Source organism: Lonchura striata, chromosome 3 (genome assembly GCF_046129695.1).
Source record: "Lonchura striata isolate bLonStr1 chromosome 3, bLonStr1.mat, whole genome shotgun sequence".
Classification (NCBI taxonomy): Eukaryota; Metazoa; Chordata; class Aves; order Passeriformes; family Estrildidae; genus Lonchura; species Lonchura striata.
Window position 1 is genome coordinate 102,768,751 of NC_134605.1, and position 22,821 is coordinate 102,791,571.

The 22,821-nt window shown below is 38.6% G+C and overlaps 1 protein-coding gene across 3 annotated transcripts in view; it reads left to right on the plus strand.

Moving 5' to 3' along the window:
* The window catches only part of VSNL1 (visinin like 1), an 83,422-nt gene that overhangs the window by 23,443 nt on the left and 37,158 nt on the right, over positions 1-22,821 (plus strand). For all 3 annotated transcript variants that reach the window (XM_021525370.3, XM_021525372.3, XM_021525371.3), the window contains exon 2: positions 15,764-15,930. In XM_021525370.3, the coding sequence (XP_021381045.1) occupies positions 15,769-15,930 (162 nt within the window). In that variant the 5' untranslated portion in view covers positions 15,764-15,768. The remainder of the gene's footprint in view (positions 1-15,763; positions 15,931-22,821) is intronic.

The window sequence follows — 22,821 nt, forward strand, 5'->3', positions numbered from 1 at the left end:
CAGGTGAGTAAGAAATAGTCACTCTTTCTCACAGTGCCAGAAAGAGGGTCACCAATGAAATTATTGTATAACGTTTAATTAAATTACAAAACTGATTTCCACAGGATGTTGTGGAGACCAAGATATAAATGTGGCCAAAAAGGGATCAGACAAATTCAGGAAAGCTAATTTAATCAGTGATTATTAGACATGAATAGTCTGGAGAATCAATGGAGAGAGGACAGCACCTCCAATGTATGACTCATCCCATCCTAGGAGAACTTAGATCAACTTGCTGAGTCTCCACTGGAAATTACTGTGTCTCTGTTGGTCTAAATTACTAACTTAGTACAGACACCAAAATTTGAGAGCATTAAAGCAAGCTGATTTAAATCCCACCATAGATGTTATTTTCCTATACTAAAGATGTGGGACCTTTTTGCAGTTATAAAAGCTGTGGGTGCAATTCAGTGGTGAAGAGGGTGTTTTATTAGAAAGAAAGGATATTTTCCTATTTGTCAATCAAGATATGTTTTTTTTTTCTTTCTTGCAATCAGTTTAAATTGTATGCTTTATAGCAGAAGTATAATAAATATGAAAGAGATTATATCATCCCCAAAGAGATTATATCATTCCCAGCCTCTGGAATCATTACAGATAGCAACAACCATTTTTATATTAAACCTTTTTGCCTCCACATTCTCTAGTGATGAGTGAAGTAATCATGAGGTAATGCCAAGGAAGGCACTGTTTGATATTTCTAGCTTTCCAGATTCTACAGACTTAAATAGTCCAGGGTAGCTGCCAGTGCAGTTCCTGCTTAGCATCATGGTTGGGAATAAAAATATTTCACCCCCTTCTTTCTCCTGTCACCTGGGAGTAGCAGTTGCTGTGAAAGGCACAGCCATGCAAAGGCTCTCCAGGCTCTTTGTCCTTGCCTGTTACCTCCAACAATTGCCCCTCAATTTGGAGAGATCCTCCTTGATCAGCTTTGGCAAAAGCCTCGAGGTTGTCTCTGCAAATGCAGGTCTGCTAGAAAATAAAAATGTCTTTTTATGGTTACTTTTCCTTTTTTTATCCAGCACCTTTGTAGTTCTGTTCCACAGACCTCAACTATTCCCATGGAAAATTCAGTGACAGACAGCCCTAAATTGGGAAAAAACATCCTTCCCCTTAAGAATTAGAGTTATATATTGTGCTTTCCAGGATTCATAGCCTAAAATAATGTCTTTTTCTTGCTTGTTTTTCTAAAATAGTTTCCTCACTGGGTTCTTATCTACCAAAGGTGGACAGTGAATCAGAACAAAATTATATTTTCCTAGAAAAATTAATAGAACTGTAGGCTGCTATTTTAGATTTGAAATTTTGAGACCTTTGGAAAGATTTCTGAGTCAGCTTGTCTGTGCTTAGCAACCTCCATCAATTGCTTTATCCTGGTGGCTGTTAAGCTGAAGGAATTCAGACAACAGTTTTTGTGAATTTCATAATAATTTAAGTGTTTATATAGCTTTCGTTTGTTTTCCTCCATATTTTTATCTGCCTCACCATTGCTTTTTTTCTGTTTTGTTGAGTGTATTTCTATGGCCTGTCCCAGAGCTGTTCCTTTGTAGCAGCTTTCCACATACTTTGCTGAAGGAGTTCTGCATGCACTGGTATCTACCCCAATCAAAAATGTTGCTTACCTTTTGATGTCATCACCAAAAATATAATTCCTGAACTCTGTGTCCTAGAAAAACAAGCATTTTAAAAAGTGATCTGAAAAGTAGGCACCTCTTTAAACTAAAAAAGCCCAAAACACAACAAACTGGTTGTCCTTTGCAGGATGAGTCACAGAAGTTGGATGAAGATGGATGATGTGGTATTGCAAATGTGTATTGTATTGTATTGGTTTGTTCTGTCTTCTCCTCTTTCTTTGGTATAGATTTTATTATTCTTGCAGTGGTAAATGCTACTGGAATTTAGACTGTACCTCTCTCTGTTTTTTCTTTTTGTATACCTTTTCATATTTCACCCCCAAAAAAAAGCATGTTTGCACACACATGGATTCAGCTGAGCAATTTATCTTTTTTATTAGCACAGCAATAGTAGCCAGTTTTTATAAAAATTTATTCCAGTAGAGCTCTCATTGAAAAACAGTTGGAAGAAATAGTTCTAATTACTTTTAGTGTATGAAATGATGAAATTGTGCTGTCCTTTAGCACAAGAGGATTTCTCTCTCCCTCCCTGTCTCCCTCTGGCATCTTTTAACAGAGAGACCATATACTGTGCTTCATATTTGGGACCCATGGAATGTTGTATGTTTTACCATGTTGTCTTGCAGAACTATTGTACTGTATAAATTAAGTCAAAACTAGAAGAAATAGCTAACAGCTTTCAAATGCTTCATGGCTGAGATTTACTGGGTTGTATTTGTAATTAGTCTTTAGTTATGAAGGACGTACACGAGGCTCAGGGTCTTGCCATTAAGGTTATTAAATAATAATGAGGTTCCTGTACTGGGGACGAAGAGTCTCCTCTGAGACAGCCAGCATTCCTTTTCCTTTGTCCTTTTTGCTCATTTTGCATTTTCTATCAATATTAATGTCAGAATGAATACTTTTTTCCCCTCTCAATATTTATATATTGCTAGTAGCTCTATCATCTGTAAAAATACGTACATTTTTCCAGGAAGAAGAGTTTATTGAGGCTCATCTATATTATCTATGAGTGATTTCAAAGAGTTACTAACATGTGTTAATTAATGAGGAAACACCTACTAATAGTTATATGCATTATTGCTTTTCGATGCTGGGTTTTCTGATGTAATAGAGTCAGTCTGCATTAAAGCCATATTAAAATTTGAATCAGTTTTGTGCTTTATGGCAGAAATTGGCAACTCTGGAAAGAGAATGTCCTAGAGGAAGAAGCACAGTTGTCAGTGAATACTTCTAAATTCAGTCCTGGTGGGACTAGTTCAGTTTCACACATTCCCAGCTTTGACCTTTTTGCTCCAGTAAGGATAGTAGTCAAGGTTGAAAAATGAGATCAACAGTGATTTGGACCTCTTGTGCATTATTCTAGGAAGTAGCAGAGGGGATTTGGTGATGCTGGGTTAATGGTTGGACTCGATGTTCCTAAAGATCTTTTCCAACCTGAAGGATTCCATGGTTCTGTGGGTGGCTCTATGCAGGCACAGAGAGCAGGTGAGTTGGCAGCTCTGCTTTGGGCACTGCTGGCACAGCACTGGCTGCACATTCCCTCTTTGCTGGTTGGGTGTGTTCTTGCTGGAGTGGGCAGGAAGACTCGCAGCTTGATGCCCAGCACAGCACTGCACAGTGGAGTCAGTGTGTTAAGCAACATCAGAAACATCTTATTTTCCTCCCAGCTTTCAGATGCTGCCTGCATAGCAAAAATGGGGATTAAGGGAATGCAAACATTTTTCATGGACTCCAGAGGGAGAGCCTTTAGATATAATCTTGATTAATGAATTTCAGTGAGCAAGGTTTCTCTGCAATTACTTTTCTCTGCTATAGAAACAGAGCATTGCTCCATTAGGTTCAAGCGGGTGGTGGGGGGCGGTCTCTTTGCTCAGGTAACAAGTGACAGGGTGAGAGAAATGGCCTCAAGTTGCATTAGGAAAAGTTTAGATTGGATATGAAGAAAAATTTATTCACTCAGGGGTGGTCAGATATTGGAATAGGCTGCCCAGGGAAATAGGGGTGTCACCATTCCTTTTAGTGTTCTAGAGGCACACGGATGTGTCACTTGGGAATATGGTTTAGTGGTGAACAAAGTGCTGCTGGGGTAATGGTTGGAATTGATCTTAGATATTTTTTCCAAGCTAAAGAGTCTATGTCTCTAAGTTAGCTGCCTAAGTCTGGAGGGGAAGATCTCATTTGGCTGATTCATCTGTTTAAGCAGAGGTGTCTAGTGCCACCTGAAAGGACCTAAGGTGTCTGAGACATCCACGTGGGACACCCTGAGTCTCAGCAGCTGAGATGACTTAAGTCATCTGAGTGGCTTAAGTCATACCAGTGGGTACTTGTTAGGGTGTCTCATCCTTGTTAACAACCTGTCAGATTAGAGCTAGATTGAAGCAACTAAAATGTTATTTCAAATGAGCCATCATATAAGTAAACTTTTTACATTTATTCCAAACCATAATATCAGAAGTGATGAAAAAACCACGCCTGTCATAGTAGTGGAAAGAAAGAATATGAATTTTTATTTGAAAGTTCTACCTTAGGGAAAGCATTTTCAGTTTTTCTTCTGGCTTTCTGTCATAGTCAAGGCTACTTCTGATCGAATTTTAGATACCTTTTTGCTGTCCAAGCTGTGTACGTGATTCATCTGTTCACTCATTTGTATGAGTAACATTTTTGATCAACCCTGTGTCCAACTCAAAGGTGTAAAGCCATTGATTTCATTCTGCAGAATTATGATTCATCTCCTCAGTAATATATTTCCTCTGCATTTAATCAGGCTCCATCTGAAGCAGTCACAAGGGATAGTTCTGGCGATTCATTTATAATGAATTTGGGGTGAGTGTTGCGTCAATGGATCACTAGCCACAAGGATACAAACATTTTATTTTTAATTTGAAAGGTTTTTAGTAAAATAAAAAGCTGTAATCTGCTTTCCTGCTAACCACTCCTGTTAACATTGGCTGTAACACGGCCATGTGGCTTTTAGTAATGCAGTGTTCAAATGCATAGTTCAAAATGATCTGTTGAAATCAGCTCATGCACAGCAGTCACGGGTGTGCAAAAGCAGCCAGCAACAGGGTCTGGGGTACTCCTTTTCATGCAGAAATGGAATGGAAATAAAGGTTTGAAGTGTGTCTGTATGTGTTAGCTTATATTTGTTTCAGTTATCACAGCACTATTTATAGACCATGTGCTGATACCACTGCTCAGTTTTACTCCACCCTTTGCAAATCACAGTTGTCATCACAGGACACAGGAGCATGAACTAGATGAAAAAGAGATCTTCTCACTACTGTGTGAGTTGGGAACAGAGAGAAACCAGTCTGAGCACAGATCTGTTATTCCCAGCAGACTGGAGGAGGGTCACACAGTGCTCACCATGCCTCTTCTCCCTGAGAATCCAGAGCAGTGAGACAGGGCCTTGCACCACTGGACATGGCTGCTAAAGGAACTCTGTTGGGTAAAAAGAGAGGTGGACATTAGAGATAAGTTGGAGAAATTACTATAGCATTTAGATGGTCATAGTGACATTTTTTGCAAAAATTGTATTTAAAATAATAGAAAAGATTTTTCTTAGAGGCCAGTACTTTACTTGGTTAAGAACTGTATTGAGGAAAAAGCAGGAAATGACAAGGGCATAATTAAACAATCCTGAACAATTTGATCTCTGCAGTTCAGCTATTTAAAACTATTTTGGTTTGTGGGGGCCTGGAAAAGAGCGGAAGAGAGTTTTTCCCCTGCTATGATGGACGTAAATAGCATTGTGGGAAGGACTGCATTTGGTACACCAGCATGTTGCATTGTAATGACATTAATCACACCTGAGTAAGTGTTGTGATGCATAGAAATAACAATCGACTTTGGCAAATGTATGTTTTTCCTGGGGAGATCAGGAACAGCATTAGGTTATCCGCTGCCAATGAGCAAGGGGGGATTTTTCTTGCGTCACTTTAAGCATTTAGAAATCCAGTTTCAGATCCAAGAAGGTTTAGAGGGCTGTCTCTACAAGTGGCAGAAAGAGATGTTTGCTGAGTCATTCTGTCTTAAAATACACATGGATATATTCATCCTGCCTCTTTTCAGAAGTCTCTCTGTACGGGGTGAATCACTGAAATTTATGGCACTCTCCATTGACTGCAAAGGGACCAAAGACAACTAACATTTTAAACAGCAAAGATTTTATTACTCCACCTTTGCAGAAGGCAGGGCAGTTATTGTGATGAGGAATATGGATATAAGTGAAGACTGAAGTGTGTATTATTAAGTAAAGGCAATGACTTACGAGTCAGAGGTGCAGTCCTAAAAAGACACCTGATGGAGTCAAACTCAAAATGAGGCTGGGAGGTGAACAGTAAAAGTACTTTTTGATAAGCATATCACCGTAGGGAGTTTGGCTTTGCACATATCAAACAGAAGAGTAAAATGATAGCAAATAAGGCGTCCTGTAATTTAAGTGGAAAGAAAGCACATGTTAACTTTTTTATAGGATGATTTTACTTTTTTTATGGCATTGTGACAGAATAGATGAATATTTATTTACAAACAAATGAAAACTAAGAAAAAGAATTGTATATATATGTAAATTAAGGCAGTGGCTACAGTCTAAAAAACCTTATCCCCAAACATGAACCTTCAATAATCTTTATCTCAAAGAAAAGCAGCATTTTAATTAATGCTAGAATTGACACTAGTCTCTACAAATTGACAAAAAAAAAAAAAAATCTGTGTCTCAGGCAGAGGAAATGTTGATTCACTTTGGCATAACAAAACAAAATAAGTGTTTAGAGTCTACACAAATGTAGACTGGTTCCAGAACACTGGAACATGCTCAGGGAAACTATAATGTTCAGTCATGCCCTGTCAATCTTCCCCCAAAAAAAGAGATGTTTACAGCAACTATCCCAGAAAATGTCCGGTACTGAATATTGGACAGATCTCTGATGTATCTAAAATTGTATAAACCACTCTCGAAATGCAAGGCTCAGAAAGTGACCTTTATGTAATGCTGCTGTGTAATTTTCTCCAGTGGCCTCTTTGAAGTTGTAATGTCCAGGAGGTCACAGATTTCTCATCTCATGAGGAAAAGACTATTGGAAACCATATTCTAGAATAAAACCTCAGAGAAAGGAATCAAAAACTCTTATATTTCATATCAGGTACAAAACAAATTTGTCACAGCAAGGCTCTGATGCTGGAGCACTGTGAATAATTAGGTGACTGCAATGCTGCATTTTCATCATATGAAGTATTAAAGGTAAATGTTCTGCAGGCATTTTAAGATTATTATTTACAAGGACGGAATTTACGGGACAACAATCCAGTGAAGAAAATGCTCATTCCATTGCTGAAAAGTCAGTCTTCCTCCTCAAATCACACATCTTTTTTAACTACTATCACCACTGTCTACAGACACTGGACCAATAGCAAAATGAAACTATGGCAACAGATTTACTCATGTATGTATCTGACACTCAGCATTAACAAAGCTCATTGTTCTCATCAGCAATTAATCACTAAATTCTGTAGAACATATAAATCACTGAATTTTATTGAAGTATTGGAGAAAAGAGGACTTGGAATAAAATAAACCACAAAAAAACAAGTCTGAGGTATGACGTATCAAAGCCAAATAATGGAAGTAAGGGGGAAGCAAAAATTTTCTTAAAGAGAACTGAGCATTCAGACCCTAAGCTTTCTCCAGAAATGTGGATGCTCCTCCACGTGGTCTAAAAGAGCCCAAGAGAAAGAACAAGTAAAATTATTTTGTTCCTGTCTTTCCAAATCTAAAATTAACTGGTAGAGCCTGGAAACTCTTCTGAACACTTGTGTCTTGTTAGACAACAGAAGTAATTTACACTTTGTCCTGTCATCTATGTCCACTTGTAAAGGAGGAAAGCCGGCTATGGCTTTTTGTAAGCAATTTCCCAATCCAAATGAGAAAGGGGGCAGAAATGAGACCCTGCCACGTTGTTCAGACCATGTGTCTGCAGGTTTGTTTCTACCCAAGCTGCTGGCTTCAGCCTCGGGCTTTGAATGGAGCCCTGCTGGGACTCACAGGGCTGCATCAGCAGTGGAGCTGCTGGTGGGTCTGGAATGGCCCTTGGTTCTCATGTTGAAAATGTAGAGAATGCCCTTTTGCTTTATTCCAGAATTAACAGAACACAAATACATACTTTTAATGAAATAAGTTCAATGTTAGCTTTCTAGTCACCTAGAGAGAAAAACCCTACATATCAGTCATTGTTATGGTAGAGTATCTCCCTGAACATGTTTTACCCTTTCAAATGCTTTCTTTATTGCTTGAATCTAATTGAATATCCATCTCATTTCAAATAAAATTTAAAAATATATCTCTCTTCTTTTGCTTAGACCTCTTTTCTGCATTTATTATTCAATTTGGTTGGATAATTGCATTCCTTAATGCCATTACTCTCTATTTTCCCCCATTTCTTTTACAGAGAGAGCTTACATGCCTGAATCTGATATTTGGTAAAGCCAGTAAAGTAATTTGAAATCCCTGGATTTATTCCAGTTTTTGCTGTAGTGCCACATGAATCAGAACTTAGCCTATTTTTTCATGCATAGTTTGAGGTTTATGTTATCAGCAGTAAATCATGACTGCTTCTAATTTCACTATGGTGTTACACAAACACAGAATTACAGAATGGGTCAAGTTGGAAGGGACTGCAGTGGATCATCTGCGCCTGCTCAAGCAGGGTCATCCCAGAGCTCATGGCACAGGATTGTGTCCAGATGGTTCTTGAATATCTCCAGTGAGGGAGACTCCACAACCTCTGGGCAGTCTGTTCCACTGCTTGGTCATCTGCACAATAAAGAATTTAATTCTCATACACATATGTCAATTATTATTTTTTGGTCATGGCAGTAAAATAGAGCCCTAAGTTTTGTATGAAGGAGAGAGCTGGTAGTTCAGGGTCAGTTTTGTTTCTGGGTAAAGGGGAAGATTTGGTCCTGAGGTCACTACGGGCAATATAAAAATATGAAAGTATATATATTTACCTATACCTGATAATCAGTTTTCTCCCACAACAGCTACTGAAAGGATGTCTGCAGTTCTGGAATCTTAGAACTGTGGAGGTTGGCAGGGACTTCTGAAGACTGTGTAGTGCTCAGCCCCACTGGAGCAGGGTCACTGTGCTTGGCATTGCCCAGCCCCGTTTGCTGTCCCTGTGGTGGGTACCTTCTGCTCCACTACCTCTGCCAGTGTCTGGCATGCTGCTCCTTGCCTGCCTTTTCTGTCCTGGCAGCAAACACCTGGAGCTGGATTGCTTTCCTCTTCCACTCCTACAGGTTGTTGCAGCTCTTCTTTCTCATGGGCAAAGTGCAGGTGTGGGGCTGCTCTGTGTTTGGATCCAGGGGTTCTGAGAAAAGAGTAGGAAGACAGGACTGAGCTGAGTGAGACAGGTCTTGTCCTGTAGGAGTTTGGAGAACTGCAGATGCCATGACATCATGAAGTAAAGGCCACTTCAAGAAGAGATAGTGAAAGGAGAAAGTCCCTTCTACACTGACTGACCCCTTGTTCAGAAGGTTTAACTATAGCATAGGACTTATGTCAGGATCTTAAGAGCTGGTATCGTGCCACAGTGCCAGAGCCTCCTCTAAAATATCTTCATCTTTTGCATGTGTTGGGAGAAAAAAAGGCTTTCCTGAGTGGTTCTACTATGCAGGGTATAGGACAGGGCTCAGCATCATCACTGTGACATGCAAGTTGACTTAAAAATTTTGTTGACGACTTATGTGAAGAGGTGCTTCACTAATTGCTTACGGAAAATATAATTGTATATTAATTTGGGATGGAAGACAACTTAAATATCATCTAGTTCCAGCCCCCCAGTCACGGACAAGGAACCTTCCCTAGAATAGGTTGCCTATAGCCCCATCCAACCTGGCTTTGAACACTTTCAGGGATGGGACATCCACAACTTCTCTGAACAACCTGTTCCAGTGCCTCACCACCCTTACTGTAAAATATGTCTTCCTTATATGCAGGGTAAATCTACCTTCTTTCAGCTGAAAACCAGTGTCCCTTGTCTAGTCATTACAGCTCCTAATAAAGAATTTCTCTCCATGGCAAAATTCCTCTTATTTTCCAAATATTGGATATTTATTTCCATGGGACTTTGCGTATGAGGCTGTTGTTTGTTTTGTGTGTGAAAGACAGAATTTAGCTCCAAATTTCTCCTGTGAAATAATAAATGTATTTGAAGGAATGAGGCATCTGTGTGGCTTGATAGCCTATCTATCCTTCATTCTGGCATTAGTAGAGAAAAGGCAGTATCTGACACAGCCTGAAGAGAAAGGGACAATGCTGGGAGTTGCTAGGAGTTATCAGCACAAGGCTGGAAATTTGATAAACAGTCTACTTAAAAATCATGTGAAAATTATTCTGCTACTGTAGGTTATAGACATAGGTCTTTACTTTCCCCAGCATTAATTGTTTGGGAGTTTGTTACCCCTCTATATGTGTGTATGTTGGAGTCTATACACTGATGTGCTGTTTATAGGTTTGCATGGGGTGAAAGACTGCAGAGACACCCACCACTTTTGCTTGCTCAGTGCCTGGATTTCACATGTCATGCCCAGGAGTCAGCACGTTCCTGTGGGAGCTTGTGGGCTGGGAGTGGGCAGAGGGGTGGGGATGAACCACAGTTTTCCTTCCAGCCTAATGAGTGCCTGCCAGCACAGCTGAGCTGGCAAAGTGAGCGTTGTCATTTGCCTCTGGCATAGTCCACACGACTCATTCCCATTTCCCAAAGCCAGGGAAGAGCAAGAAACACATGCACCATACAAGGGAATTCATTTAATGCACAGACCTCAGGAGCTGCAGAGGTATTGGTTGACTACCAGCTACTTCAGCTCCTGTGGGAGCTGGGAAAATGAGCCTGTGAACATGGGCAGGTGTCAAAGCAGCCAGAGTACATGGGAATAAGTTGGAATGTCCTAAATAACTTTGGTGATTTTGCCCAGGGTTATGAGGTGAATCTTTCTGCACTGCTGGAATCAGTGGAGGGGGGAAAAGTGGCTTGAGTGACCAGTACCTCTTCTCCAAAGGTTGCCTTGGAAGAGAACTTTTTCTCTCAGCTACCCATGTGGGAACTCAGTGAAATTGGGCAGCTACTGTGGATATCAAAAATAGGTGGTGTGACTGACCCATTTGTGTGTGAAACACATTTCCCTGTGTTTCACAGAATGACAGACTCACTAGGATTGGAGGGGGCTTCCAGAGATGCTCAAGTCCAAGCCACTGCTCAAGCATGGTCAACTATAGAGGATTGCTCAGAGTTGTGTTCAGCTGGATTTTAAATATCCTCAAGAACGGAGACTTCACAACCTTTCTGGATGTGTTGGATGACCTGCTCAGTAAAGAAATGTTCTCTTACATCAAGAGAGAATTTCCTGAATTTGAATTTGTGCCCATTGCCTCTTGTCTCACTGGGCACCTCTGAGAGGAGGCTGACTGCTGTCTTTGTTCCCCTCATTGGGTATTTAGACCCACACTGATAAGACCCCCTGAGCCTTCTCTCCTGCAGGCTGAACAGCCCCAGTCCTCTCAGACTTTATTTCTGTAACCAGTGCTCATCACCTTTGTGGCCTTTGCTGGGTTCCAGTAAGTCCATGTCTGTCCAGTGTAGGGAACCCAGCCAGCACTGGACACAGTGACCTGGGGAGTGGTGAGAGCTGTCCCATCAGAGCTGGGCAGAGGGGAAGAACCACCTCCTTCAAACTGCTGTCAACGCTTTTCCTAAAGCAACTTGGAAAGAGAATGGGTTTATGTAAATACGTCTAAGGAAAGCAAGCAAAACAACACAGAGCTGGGTTATAGGGACATTGTTGAACATTGTTGGTGCTGCCTTCTCAGTGGAATCTGGGTCCTTTTTCAGCACAAATAGGATATGTTTGGCAGCACTCAGTTTACTTTTCCTTAGGAACACAGAGAATTCAATTTGTTTGCTCTTGGTCCCTTTGAACACTGAGCACATGCCAAGGAGGCTGAGGGGAATGAGAGGAGGGGAAAGAAGCAACAGTTGAGGGGGTCTTTTGAGATCATTAAAGAGCAAAAAAAGATTATGTAAGTCATGTTTTGCTATTCATATTAAATTTTCTTATTTCTTAGGTGTGTATTTTAAATTTTGTTTTGTGAAACTACTCACACTGATGGTTTACTGCTGGCAAGCCAAATGGGAGAGGCAGACCTGAAAAACCTGTGCAGGACTTGCTGTGAAATATTCTAGGGAAAAAGCCTTGCCATTGGCCGGGAGGTTTGGATGATGATCAAGTGAAGAGCTTTTGAAACAACATGAGCATGTGTGGGATATGATAGCATTGCAGGTAATATATCAAACAAACAATATCAGACTTTAAAGCTGGAGGATCTGTCTGTGGGCCCCCTGAGGTCCAGCACTGCAAAGAGCAGGCAAATCCATCCCCAGAGTGCCCGACCTGCTGCTGGCACAGCCTGGGCTGCCGCCTTAAGTTGGGGATTGGCTGTTCAATAACATTCCATCTTTACAATCTGACTTTTCTATGGACCTGTAAAAGCAGCAATTAAGGTGTTAATGAAATACTGGAGTAGCTTACTAAGTATTTCTGAAAAGTAATTTTCTCTGGATGGTTGATGGCCTTTTCAAGTGTTTCAGAAAAGTGATATGTTTTTAAACTCAACCTTCATTGCTCTTGCTACTTGTTGCACAACAGTAGAATTTCAATATTTTTCTTGATCTCTAATTTTGATTGTGCTGCCCTTGCTAGTGTTAAGCATTCTCCTGCCAGAGCAATCTCACTGGGAACAGACCTGACATGGTATCGATGCTATGAGGCACCCACGTACCTGGCTCCTTGGTTATCAGAAATTTCCTCCACATTAAGCCTTGTCTTTTTTCCTTTAATGATTTTTTTGCCAGAAAATGCAACTGATTATGAATAGCAGTGCTTGGATTGTCACATTGCATGGTTGGAAATATGGCACTTAGAAACAAATTTATAGTTGAAAATGATAAAATTTACTAAACAAAAAAATGCTTGCAGAGTGATCTTTCCTCCTCTTGGAATCTTAGTGATTGTGCAGCTGTTCTCTCCTGTCTTTTCCTAAGGCATATTTTGTAGGTTTTCACAAGGAAAAACTTGTTTGGAAAATTGTGATTGTAAGTTAATTAAAAACAGTTTTCATTTTAGAAAACTAAATGTGTTGGCAGTAGCATACTCATTGCTAATGGGTGATTGTACTTTTTCAATAATAATAAGAGATTCAATGAAGCTCTAGAAGATGTTAGGATATGATTAACTAGATAATCTATGTATTTGAGTTTTATTCCCAAATAAGATGGATCTCACAGAGCCAGAAGTCTGAGTTTATATTTGATAATTATATGAGACTCTTGAGCTTTCTTGCAGATTGTAATTCAATTACTCTAAGAAAAGAGCTTTAAAACTTGAAGAAAGAATGAGTGCTTCTAATTCCAGGAAGCATTGTGACCAGCTTGGTCAGTTTGCTTACTCTGTCCCAAACAGAACCCAGCAGATTATGCACCATGCTGTGCTGGAGCAGCAAATAAGAGTACAGAGCCCAGAAATCATAAATTATACCTTTCTCAAATACTGGTTTGGTTCTGTGGAAAAAATATTTTTTGAGACTGTTTATTAAAATGTCAGCTGTGATTGCCTTTACTAGGAGATATTCCATAGTGAGGTACATCAGAAATGGCTGAAAGGTGTTTAGTACTTACTGAACAACCTGTGACAGACAGGCAGCTGCAGAAAACAAGGGACCTGGATCACAGAGGCAAAAAGCTGGTGACTTGTTTCTCTGACTCTGATGATAGGTTATGTGTGGATATGTTTACTCATGTGTTCTTCCACACATGCAGACCCACTCCATGCTCTGTGATGTTCTGCAGTGGATTACGTTCCCACCACTGAGAACAGCAAAGGCAGCTTTGGCAGATGTGGCTGAGATTCACCACATCTGTTCTGTTCCACCTCTCTGGAGTGCCAGGTCCAAGGGCTGTAAAGCTTACATGGATGAAGATAAAAAAGCTGCTGTAACAGAAAAGTGGTCAGTCAAAACCACTTGATTTTTGCCCATTGAGGATGCTTTTTTTCATCTGTAAATAGTGTTAAGTTAAATAGTTCTGGGGATATGAATCCAGGTGAAGAGTCAAGCAAAAGCACAATTGGCTAAATTAAGAGAGAGAAAAAAAACGCTTTTTGAATCTACCTAGGATAGTTACTATAGCTACTGAATATCTTTAGGGGTTTTCTGGATCCTAAGCAAAGCACCTTATGACTTCAAAAGGTAACAGAGTGTAAATAAAAAAGAAAAAGAAAGTAAACATGCCCCATAAAGAATAAAACAAACTTTAGAAAGTCATTGTTTCTTGTAAAATCTGAGTGGGAGCTAGAGAAATAACTGTATTATTATTCTTTAGTCTCCATGGGATTTAAATTCAGAATGTGCCAAACTGGGTCACTGTCATACATGAGAATGTGGGGACTTCCAAAATAAGGCTGGGGCAGTTGCTCTAAGTACTGTAAATTGCCAACCCATCATTTAGTCAAAACAGCTGATTTCTGGACATCTGCATGTATAGTTTTACCTGTGGCAATTAACTGGAAGATTGAACTCCCACATATTTGTGCTAAGTTTGCCAAAACCTGTGAACAGAAGAACCTCCAAGTAAGTTTAGAGCATGGAGCAAGTTTAGACCAGGGAGGAGGACCATGGCCACAAGGGAGAGGGGCCATGAGGTCTTTCAGGAACAGAGTTGGTGCTGCTATGGCACCAGGGGATATGTTCAACACACACACAGACCAGGAAGAATTATTAACTTTGCACTTGTTCAAGGAATGTTCTCATAAAGGAAATTATATAAATATATTGATTTGTTGGAACAGAAAAATATATGTCCTTCTGAGGAGAAAGAAACTTCTGCTTTCAAATAGGGGAAGATGCCAAATTAAAATTGGGAATGGGTGGTGATATGGACTAGAAATCAATGTATTCAGTGTGGTGCAGTCATTAGACACAGATGCTGAACTGAAGATAAAAATGGAAATGCAAAGCTGGTCTCTGGAAAGAAATTTTTCATTGCTTTGCAGTTCTCTACAGGACAAGTTAAGTGCTGTCTGTCATCTGATTAAAAAGTAACAGAAAGATATCTGTAATGAAAAAAACTGTAGCAAAATAGGAAAATGCTAAAGATGAGATTTTCTCTAAAGTTCTCTCAAAGGACATCTTTGGTCAAATGTCAAAGCACCTGAAAGTGTCTCAAAGGGCCAACATGGGTAGTACTGAAATTACTGTATTTATCTATACACACGTGCAAATTTAGTATTTCTGTTTAATATTTTAAGTGTATACAAAATGTGTTTGACAAATGAAGTGAATATCTTCAGAGTTAATGGTGATGAAATGTAAACAGTGATGAAATGTAAACCATCCAATGTTTATTATTATGCATTAAATATTTAAATATACATCTATTTATACATATGTGTATGTACAAATGCATAAGAATTAAATTTATTTTTCCAGTTTGGTTTCATAATTTTTTGAGATGAAGTTTATGGACTCTTGCATTGCTTCCTCCCTGTGGAATACCTAATGCTGTATGTTACAAGCCTGTCTGTCCACAGCCTTGGACATGTGAGGAGTAGCTGCTAATGTAGTTGTCATATCAGAAGATATTTTCAAGTCAAAGATAAAGAGGAATTCTGTGGACATCCCTGAATCTGTGAATTTTTTTTTGTTACATTCAAAGATAAAAAAAAGTAATCTTTTTCAATCTTACTGTAAAGAAAAGCTGTAAATTGCCTAATTTTAAGGCAAAAGAGAGTAGTCTGTGTCCAGGCCTTAAGATTCCTAAATGAAAGAAGAATGTTGCATTTTTCACTATTTTCAGCCTCCAATAATCAAGCATAACATAGATTCATCAGCAAAATCATCATCATCATAGCAAATCAGTGAAGTTGTGTTTGACCGAAAGCAGCAGTGAATACAAAGCAATTGTTCAAGTTATGTGGCTAGTTCCAATTTAAAATATTCACATTTGACTAATTTTACTCATTTATTTCTTCCTAAGGCAAAATGGGGAAACAAAATAGTAAGCTGGCCCCTGAGGTGATGGAGGATCTGGTGAAGAGCACGGAGTTCAATGAACACGAGCTAAAACAGTGGTACAAAGGATTTCTAAAGGACTGTCCAAGTGGTAGACTGAACCTTGAGGAGTTTCAGCAGCTCTACGTAAAAGTAAGTTATTTACTAAGTTATTTGTTAACTTAAAAGTAAGTTATTTAACTGTAAAAAAATAAAGTAATGTAAAGCAAACACATGGTCCAGAGCTGCTGGTCATTTAGACTGAGGAATAACTTTTCTTGGAGAAGCAATGGTGAAATGAGGCAATGAGTGGGAAGTGTTACCCTCTTCACACCAGTGATTTGTGTAACTATAGTGACAAGAACCAAAAAATTTAGGAAAAAAGCTTTGATTTATTCACAAGAAATGTAATACATTCTCTGTGCTGTGAAATTCAGTACGTGAATTTCAAATTTTAAAGGCGATGTTGTTCATAAGGATTAAAGGATAGCCATGGTCCTGTTCAATATAAGCCATATGATTGCTGGACATATTTATATAAAAGTGGTGAAGTTTTATGACAGTAAGACCTGCAGATAAATTATGCACTGTGCACAAAGCATTCCATAAATTTTAGGTGTTGCCGTTATTTTTTCCCTGCTGTCACTTTCCTCATTTTATTGGGAAGGGAAAGCAGGCTGATCTGTTTATTTTCTTCTTATTTTTCATCACTTTGTCATGCTCAATGCAGTCTTTCCTTTTACATTTATTATGTAGTTATTCTGTAACAAGAAAAACATGGGGGTAGCATAAAAAGTGTATTCATGTTACAAAGATAATTATATTTTAATTCAGAATTGAGTGCCGACCTAAAGGTCAGACACTTCAAAGTAATGTTAATTAGGACAAATATTGAATGGCAGTGATGAACTGTAGGATCAGAAAAGCTCATAAATACAAAGTGAGGCTGAAAAAAAATAAAGCAACCTTTCAAATGTAGTTAATAAGTAGTTAAGATTGAGCACACTGGCAATTTTTGCAGACAAGCAGGACTGTTGTTTTCCTCAAATGCACGCTGCAGCTCTTTCCTAAATTTCTTCAGCATTGAACCAGATCCCTCTGAAAAGTATTACCTAGACCCTTTTTCTTTCTAATAAATGGTTCTAGCATAAACTTCTAATTCACCTTACACAAATAAGCTTCTGTCTTCATATTTTAATATTCATGGCTGAAGAAGATGTTGCCTCACAATCCTATTCTTAAGAATAGGAGTTTGTAATGAATGAGTTTGTAATGAATTATATTTTCAGATGAAAGAATCTGTACAGCCTCAGGTGTTGTGCTTATTATTGGCTGATAATTTGTAAGTTCCACTTTAAACAGTAATCACTGCACATCCAACAGGAGCAGACATCCAGTCATTTCGCATATCTGTTTCTGGGAAAAGTAAACAGTCTTTAAAAAATTCTTAATAAAGTATGTCTGCTCGTCAGATATTATTTTTTTCATTTTGGAAAATCACAGTAAAGGTGGTTTCTGGGGATTTGTTTTGTTTTGTTGTTGTTTGTTTGTTTGTGGCTTTTTTTGGCTTTGTTGTTGATGTGGGTTTGTTTTTGGGGTTTCTTTAGGTTTGTTTGTTTGTTTGTTTGTTTTTGGTGGGTTGGTGGTTTGGGGTTTTTTTTATGATTTTGTATGCTGTGAAGAAAAACATCTGTAAATAACTCAGGACTCCCAGGACTCCTTCAAACAGGTATTTGAAGCATTCATAGATATTTCACAAGATACTTTACTTGTGAAGACACATCAGAGAGCAAATTCAGTATCATGTTTGCAGAGATGGTAGTGCAAAAAATTACATGAAGAGCACAAGAAGTATTTTGCTCTTTAAATTTGAAGACAGCTTTGTAATCTTACTAAGCTGCAATATCCTGCTTTTAGTTTTATGGTCTCATGTATTTTTAGACATGGGCATCAAATGTGATTCTCTCCCTTGCTTTGGTAGTTGTGGGGTTTGATTTTTGGCTATGTAATGACACTGCCATATATCTAATCCAGTTTATTATTATCCTTTATTTAATGTCTATACAGGGCAAAATACTAATCTTGTGAGGAGAAATACGATTAGCTGTAGTAAATCCAGAGGTTTACTTCTCTCTGTGTCACAGAAATGCTTGTCAAATAATGTTCTGAGGAGCTTCTTCTGTGTAGGACACTCTGTATACCCCAGAATGTGTTATCTTCTGACTGCAGATAAACCCCTAGATGTCAAATTTGATCTTTCCAGGAGGAGCCACAAGCAGGAGACCTGAATCATTATGATTACATTTATAGCATCTGAAATCTCTTAAAATATATTCGGGGTGAAAACATGTGTATTGATTTGTAATTCCTCTGCATAAACTTCTGGTTGGGAGGGATGACATTTATCTGTTTGTCTGAACTGGATTTTATTGAGGAAGATTTCCATAGATCAATATATTTTGAAAAGAAATACAAGACTTTCCTCCCCTTCCAATTCATGCTGACTTAAGGTGACATTGTTTCTTCATTTGTGAGAGCTGTGGAGTGCATTTTCTTGTGTGTTGATAAAAAGATGTTGATCATCTAACTTAGGTGCAAAGCAAACTCCTTTTTTTTTTTACTCATACACAATAGAAAATATCCTCAGCTTAAACAGACAAAACATTTTATATTAGCAATACTTTGAAGTGAATTTCCTGATTGTCTGCACTTCTCTTCCATCGGAATTACAAAGTGGGGTGCACAATATTAGGGCATAGAAACTGTTTGGGTTTTTGTTTTTTTCATGAAACATAACTAGTTGTGTCCTGGAATCACAGCTAATGTGTTGCTGTATCTAATTGTTGCTAATAAGCTCGAGCTGGTCTGAAAGGGAACCTCCAGAACAGGTGTGATGTGGATGTCAGTTCCTCAACATGAACCCTTCAAACTCTACATATTTGCATCAATTGTTCTGTGCTGTTTACTGATGCAGATGAAGACTGTATTGACTAAAGGGGGAAATTACTCTAGTTTGGCTTGGGAACATTTGCTATTGAAGTTTCCATTATGAATACAAATCATCCAGTGCTTAAAATAAATAGCAGTTACATCAATGGACTCTGAAGAAAAATTATTTGCAGCATTTTTAATGTAAGTGTCTATAAAAATATTTAGTCAAGAATACCTCTTTTAAATAAGCAGCTAATAGGCAGAAATATACTTCATATTGTTGCATATTGAATATTTTCTACAATATAATAGGTTAATTGAAAAGATTAGTCCATTTTTGGGTAGATGGATTCTTCTTGGGATACAAAATCTGTGGCAAACTGTTAGGGCTCATGTTTCCCTCCATGGTGCTGAATGAAGTGAAGGCTTCTGCAGTTTTTTAAGTAGTTTATTGAAGAGTTGGTTATATACTGGAAGCCCAGAGCCACAAAGAATCCTAAATACTGAAACTCAGATATCTGTCCTGACAGTCTGCACAGAGCATGGGAGGAGGAGAAATCTGTGGATAGCATTCTGAGGAAACTAAAACTCAAGCCAACATTTTGTAAATAATCATGCAAAACCACAAGGCATTGCTCAGGACAGGAGCTGGTGCTAAATTCTAAGTTCCTCCAGGGTATGGGAGTTACATCTTCCTACTTCAGAGAACTGTCTAGAACAGGAGAAAAAGCAAAATCAACGGAATCCTTTTGCTTTCTCTCTTAAATGACAAAAATAATATAATCGCCTTACCTTTATCACAGTGGTTATGTACTACATATGCTGTAGAAAACTGAGTCAATTAGAGGAACAGCATTGCCAGCAGATCAAGGGAGGTCATCCTGCTCCTCTACTCAGCCCTGGTGAGATGCACTTGGAGAGCTGTGTCCATTTCTGGGCTCCTCAGAACAAGAGATGGAGATCCTGAAGCGAGTCCAGCAGAGGGTGACAAAAATAATGAAGGGACTGGAGCATCTCTGCTATGGAAAAAAGCTGAGGGAGCTGAGCCTATTCAAGAAGAAATAATCGAGAGGGGATCTCATCAATGTTTATTAGTATTTGAGGGGAAGGTGTCAAGAGGATGGACCAGGTTCGGCCCTGTAGTACCCAGAAATAGGTCAAGAGGCAGAAAGGGATGCACAGGGAAGTTTCTCCCAAATATGAGGAAGAAATTCCTTACTGTGCAGTGACCACACACTGGAAAAGGGTGCCCAGAGAGTCAGGGGAGTCTCCCTCACCAAAGATATTCCAGAACCCTCTGAATGCAGTCCTGTGCCATGTGCTCTGGGATAACTCTGCTTGAGTAGAGAGGTTGGACCAGATGATCTGCTGTGGTGTCTTCCAACTTTACTCATTTATCAGAGACAATTATCATGTCTCTGTTTCAATCTGCACTTCTTGACCTCTCATTTTTCTACCTGTGATGAGATGCGACCTTCTGGGCTGCTGGCAATATCACAATTAACCTCTTTTTCTGTAGGAAATAGCATCAGACAAGCTGAAACCTAAAATTTCCTTCTTCAAAGAAAATACCCTAACTGTTAAGCTTAATCCTTACTAGCTGCCTTGATTTTTCTTTTTCTCTCTTAAAAAGTCTTTAATTCTTTTATCTTGCAGAAAACTTCATTATCATTGCAGGCAGAGAGCTAAGAAATTAATATACAAAACTGTCATTAAAATAAAAGCTACCAATAAAAAACTCTTGAGTGTTCCTATCATTCTTTAGGGTTTCTTGCTGTCTAGAGGGCCAAATACATTTTCCTTCAGATCTTTTGAATTCACTGGGTTTAGATGAATATGCCCTAGAGTGTGTAAGTGTGCATAATCACTGCTAATATTCACAGGAATTATGCATGTTTATTAAGTGGAAAATAGGCTTCTATATTGTGATACTTCTTGGAACTGGGTCACTGAACATGAGAAGCATATCTCTGCTCTAAGAGAAACAAGCACAATGGTCCTTTAGTGGAAAGAGTAGAGTTAGGAATGTTCATGATATAATGCTAACACTAATAAAGTAATTTACTTTGTGAATTTAGTGCCCCTGTATTAGTTAGATATGTTTTGGAGTTTTATAGATAACTTTTAAATGAAGGGGGAAAAAAAGAAGAAAAGAATGCTATTTTGTTAATTGGAATCAAATAGTTTGTCATATTTTTGGCTTCTATCTCACATTTCCAGCCTTGAAGGGAATTGATTTTTAGTCCGTCATTTTAATATGCGTAGAACAAAAGAATCTCAAAAATGTATTGAGATTTAAGTGGGTGTATTTGCAGCCTCTTTCAAGACAGACTAACATCTTTCTAAAGATGGCACAGAGCTCCTCAAAATATCAGGTTAGAGCTGGATTTCAGGCTTTCAGTGGCTGTAAAAAAGTAGGATTCCAGAATGGCACAGCTGTGTTTACAGATGTCCCAAACATAGATGCAATTGTACTGGCAGAAACTGATGTTTCCTGGGATCATCTCTTAACTGGTAGAGCTGTGCTGGCTTTATGAATGTGCTTGGGCACTTAAGCTCTCCCTATAACAGGAATACCTTTAAGGTATATTATACTAATGTTAAGTATATTATACCAAATATAATTGATATATGTAGCATATTATACCAACCCTGTGTTGCTGTAGAACTGCAGCATGTCTTGAAATAATGTATATTATAAAAAATGTTGATTTATCTACCCACACAATGATTTTAGCCTTGTTGCTACCTTCCAGAAGATTACATCTAGTGTGCCAGCAGTATTCCTGGAGAGTATGACAGGATATTTGCTTGCATGAAGCACCTAAATTTAACTGCAACACAGAAAGCATCATATGTATTTATAAAGATTACTCAAAAAAACTCTTTAAACTTATTAATATTACTGCTGTGTTACTGAATTTTTCAAACTGATATGGAATAATAAAACTAATGCTGTTATTTTAGAAATCTGTGATGCAAACAAATAGAACAAGAAATAGCACTGGTTTGGGGACATCACAGTATGGCTCTATAAGGAGGAGTGCATATTTATATGGGCAGATAAAGTCTGGAAAGGCATGGCAGTAATATTATTTGCTTCAGTAGAAGCTTTGCTTGTGGGGGGGTAGTAAAACTGTTGATGAGGTAGAGATTCTTAATGCATTCCTTAAGCACTTAATACAAATCTGCACATCTGAGACAATTATTATAAATCATTAGGGAAAAAAAATCTCTTTTTCACCAGAGGTTCAGTGAAGTTGCTATGAAAAGAAAATTAATATAGCAGAATCTAAATGCAGTGTGCTGAAAAGCAACTGGGCTTGTGGCCCAGCACTATCACTGGGGAGTGCTTTTCAGGATGAGCAATCTTCTTGGTGCTCCAAAACTGTATTAAAACTGAGTTCTGATAACTTTAAAACCAAAAGTGATTGCAACTGCTTTTCAAACAGGACTTGGCCAAAAAAAAAGGCATGGTATTGTTGTTTGGATGTTCTCCATACTAAACTGCTTTTGCCATTGTTCTTTTTCTTCTCCTTATAGACATGAATAAGCAGGTCCTGTGCCAAAATGCAGGTCTACTTCTAAACCACATAAAAGGCTTATTTATATTTCAAGCAGAAGCTGAGATTGTGCTCCATGCATTTTAAAACAAAGGGCCGGAATGCGTCTCACTTATAAAACCGAAATCAAACAAAGCCTGAAGTCAGTGTTAACTTTGAAGCTGACTTTGAGCAATTCTGGGAAGGGGAGGACACTGGTAACGTGCCTTTCTGATGCATTTCTGTCTCTGTGCTTATCCCAGGAAAAATAATGTCTGGGCTTAATATCATTTTACGGAACAGATTTTAAAATCTATCTTTAGTAAAGAGAGCTTTAAAGATCAGCAACCCTGTTGAAAAACAAAACACAGTTAAAAACCACGGATTCTCTTTTAAGCTGCAAAGCAAATTGAAAACAGTAATTTGCAGAAGAGGACCAGCATGCTGGGTAGAAAACAGTTCTGAAAATATGACTGTAAATCTCAACACTGGATACTAAGAGCCTTTAACAATGTGGAATGGAGTCAGTTTAGATTGAAACACTAATCTCTGTGAAGCTAATAGGAATTTT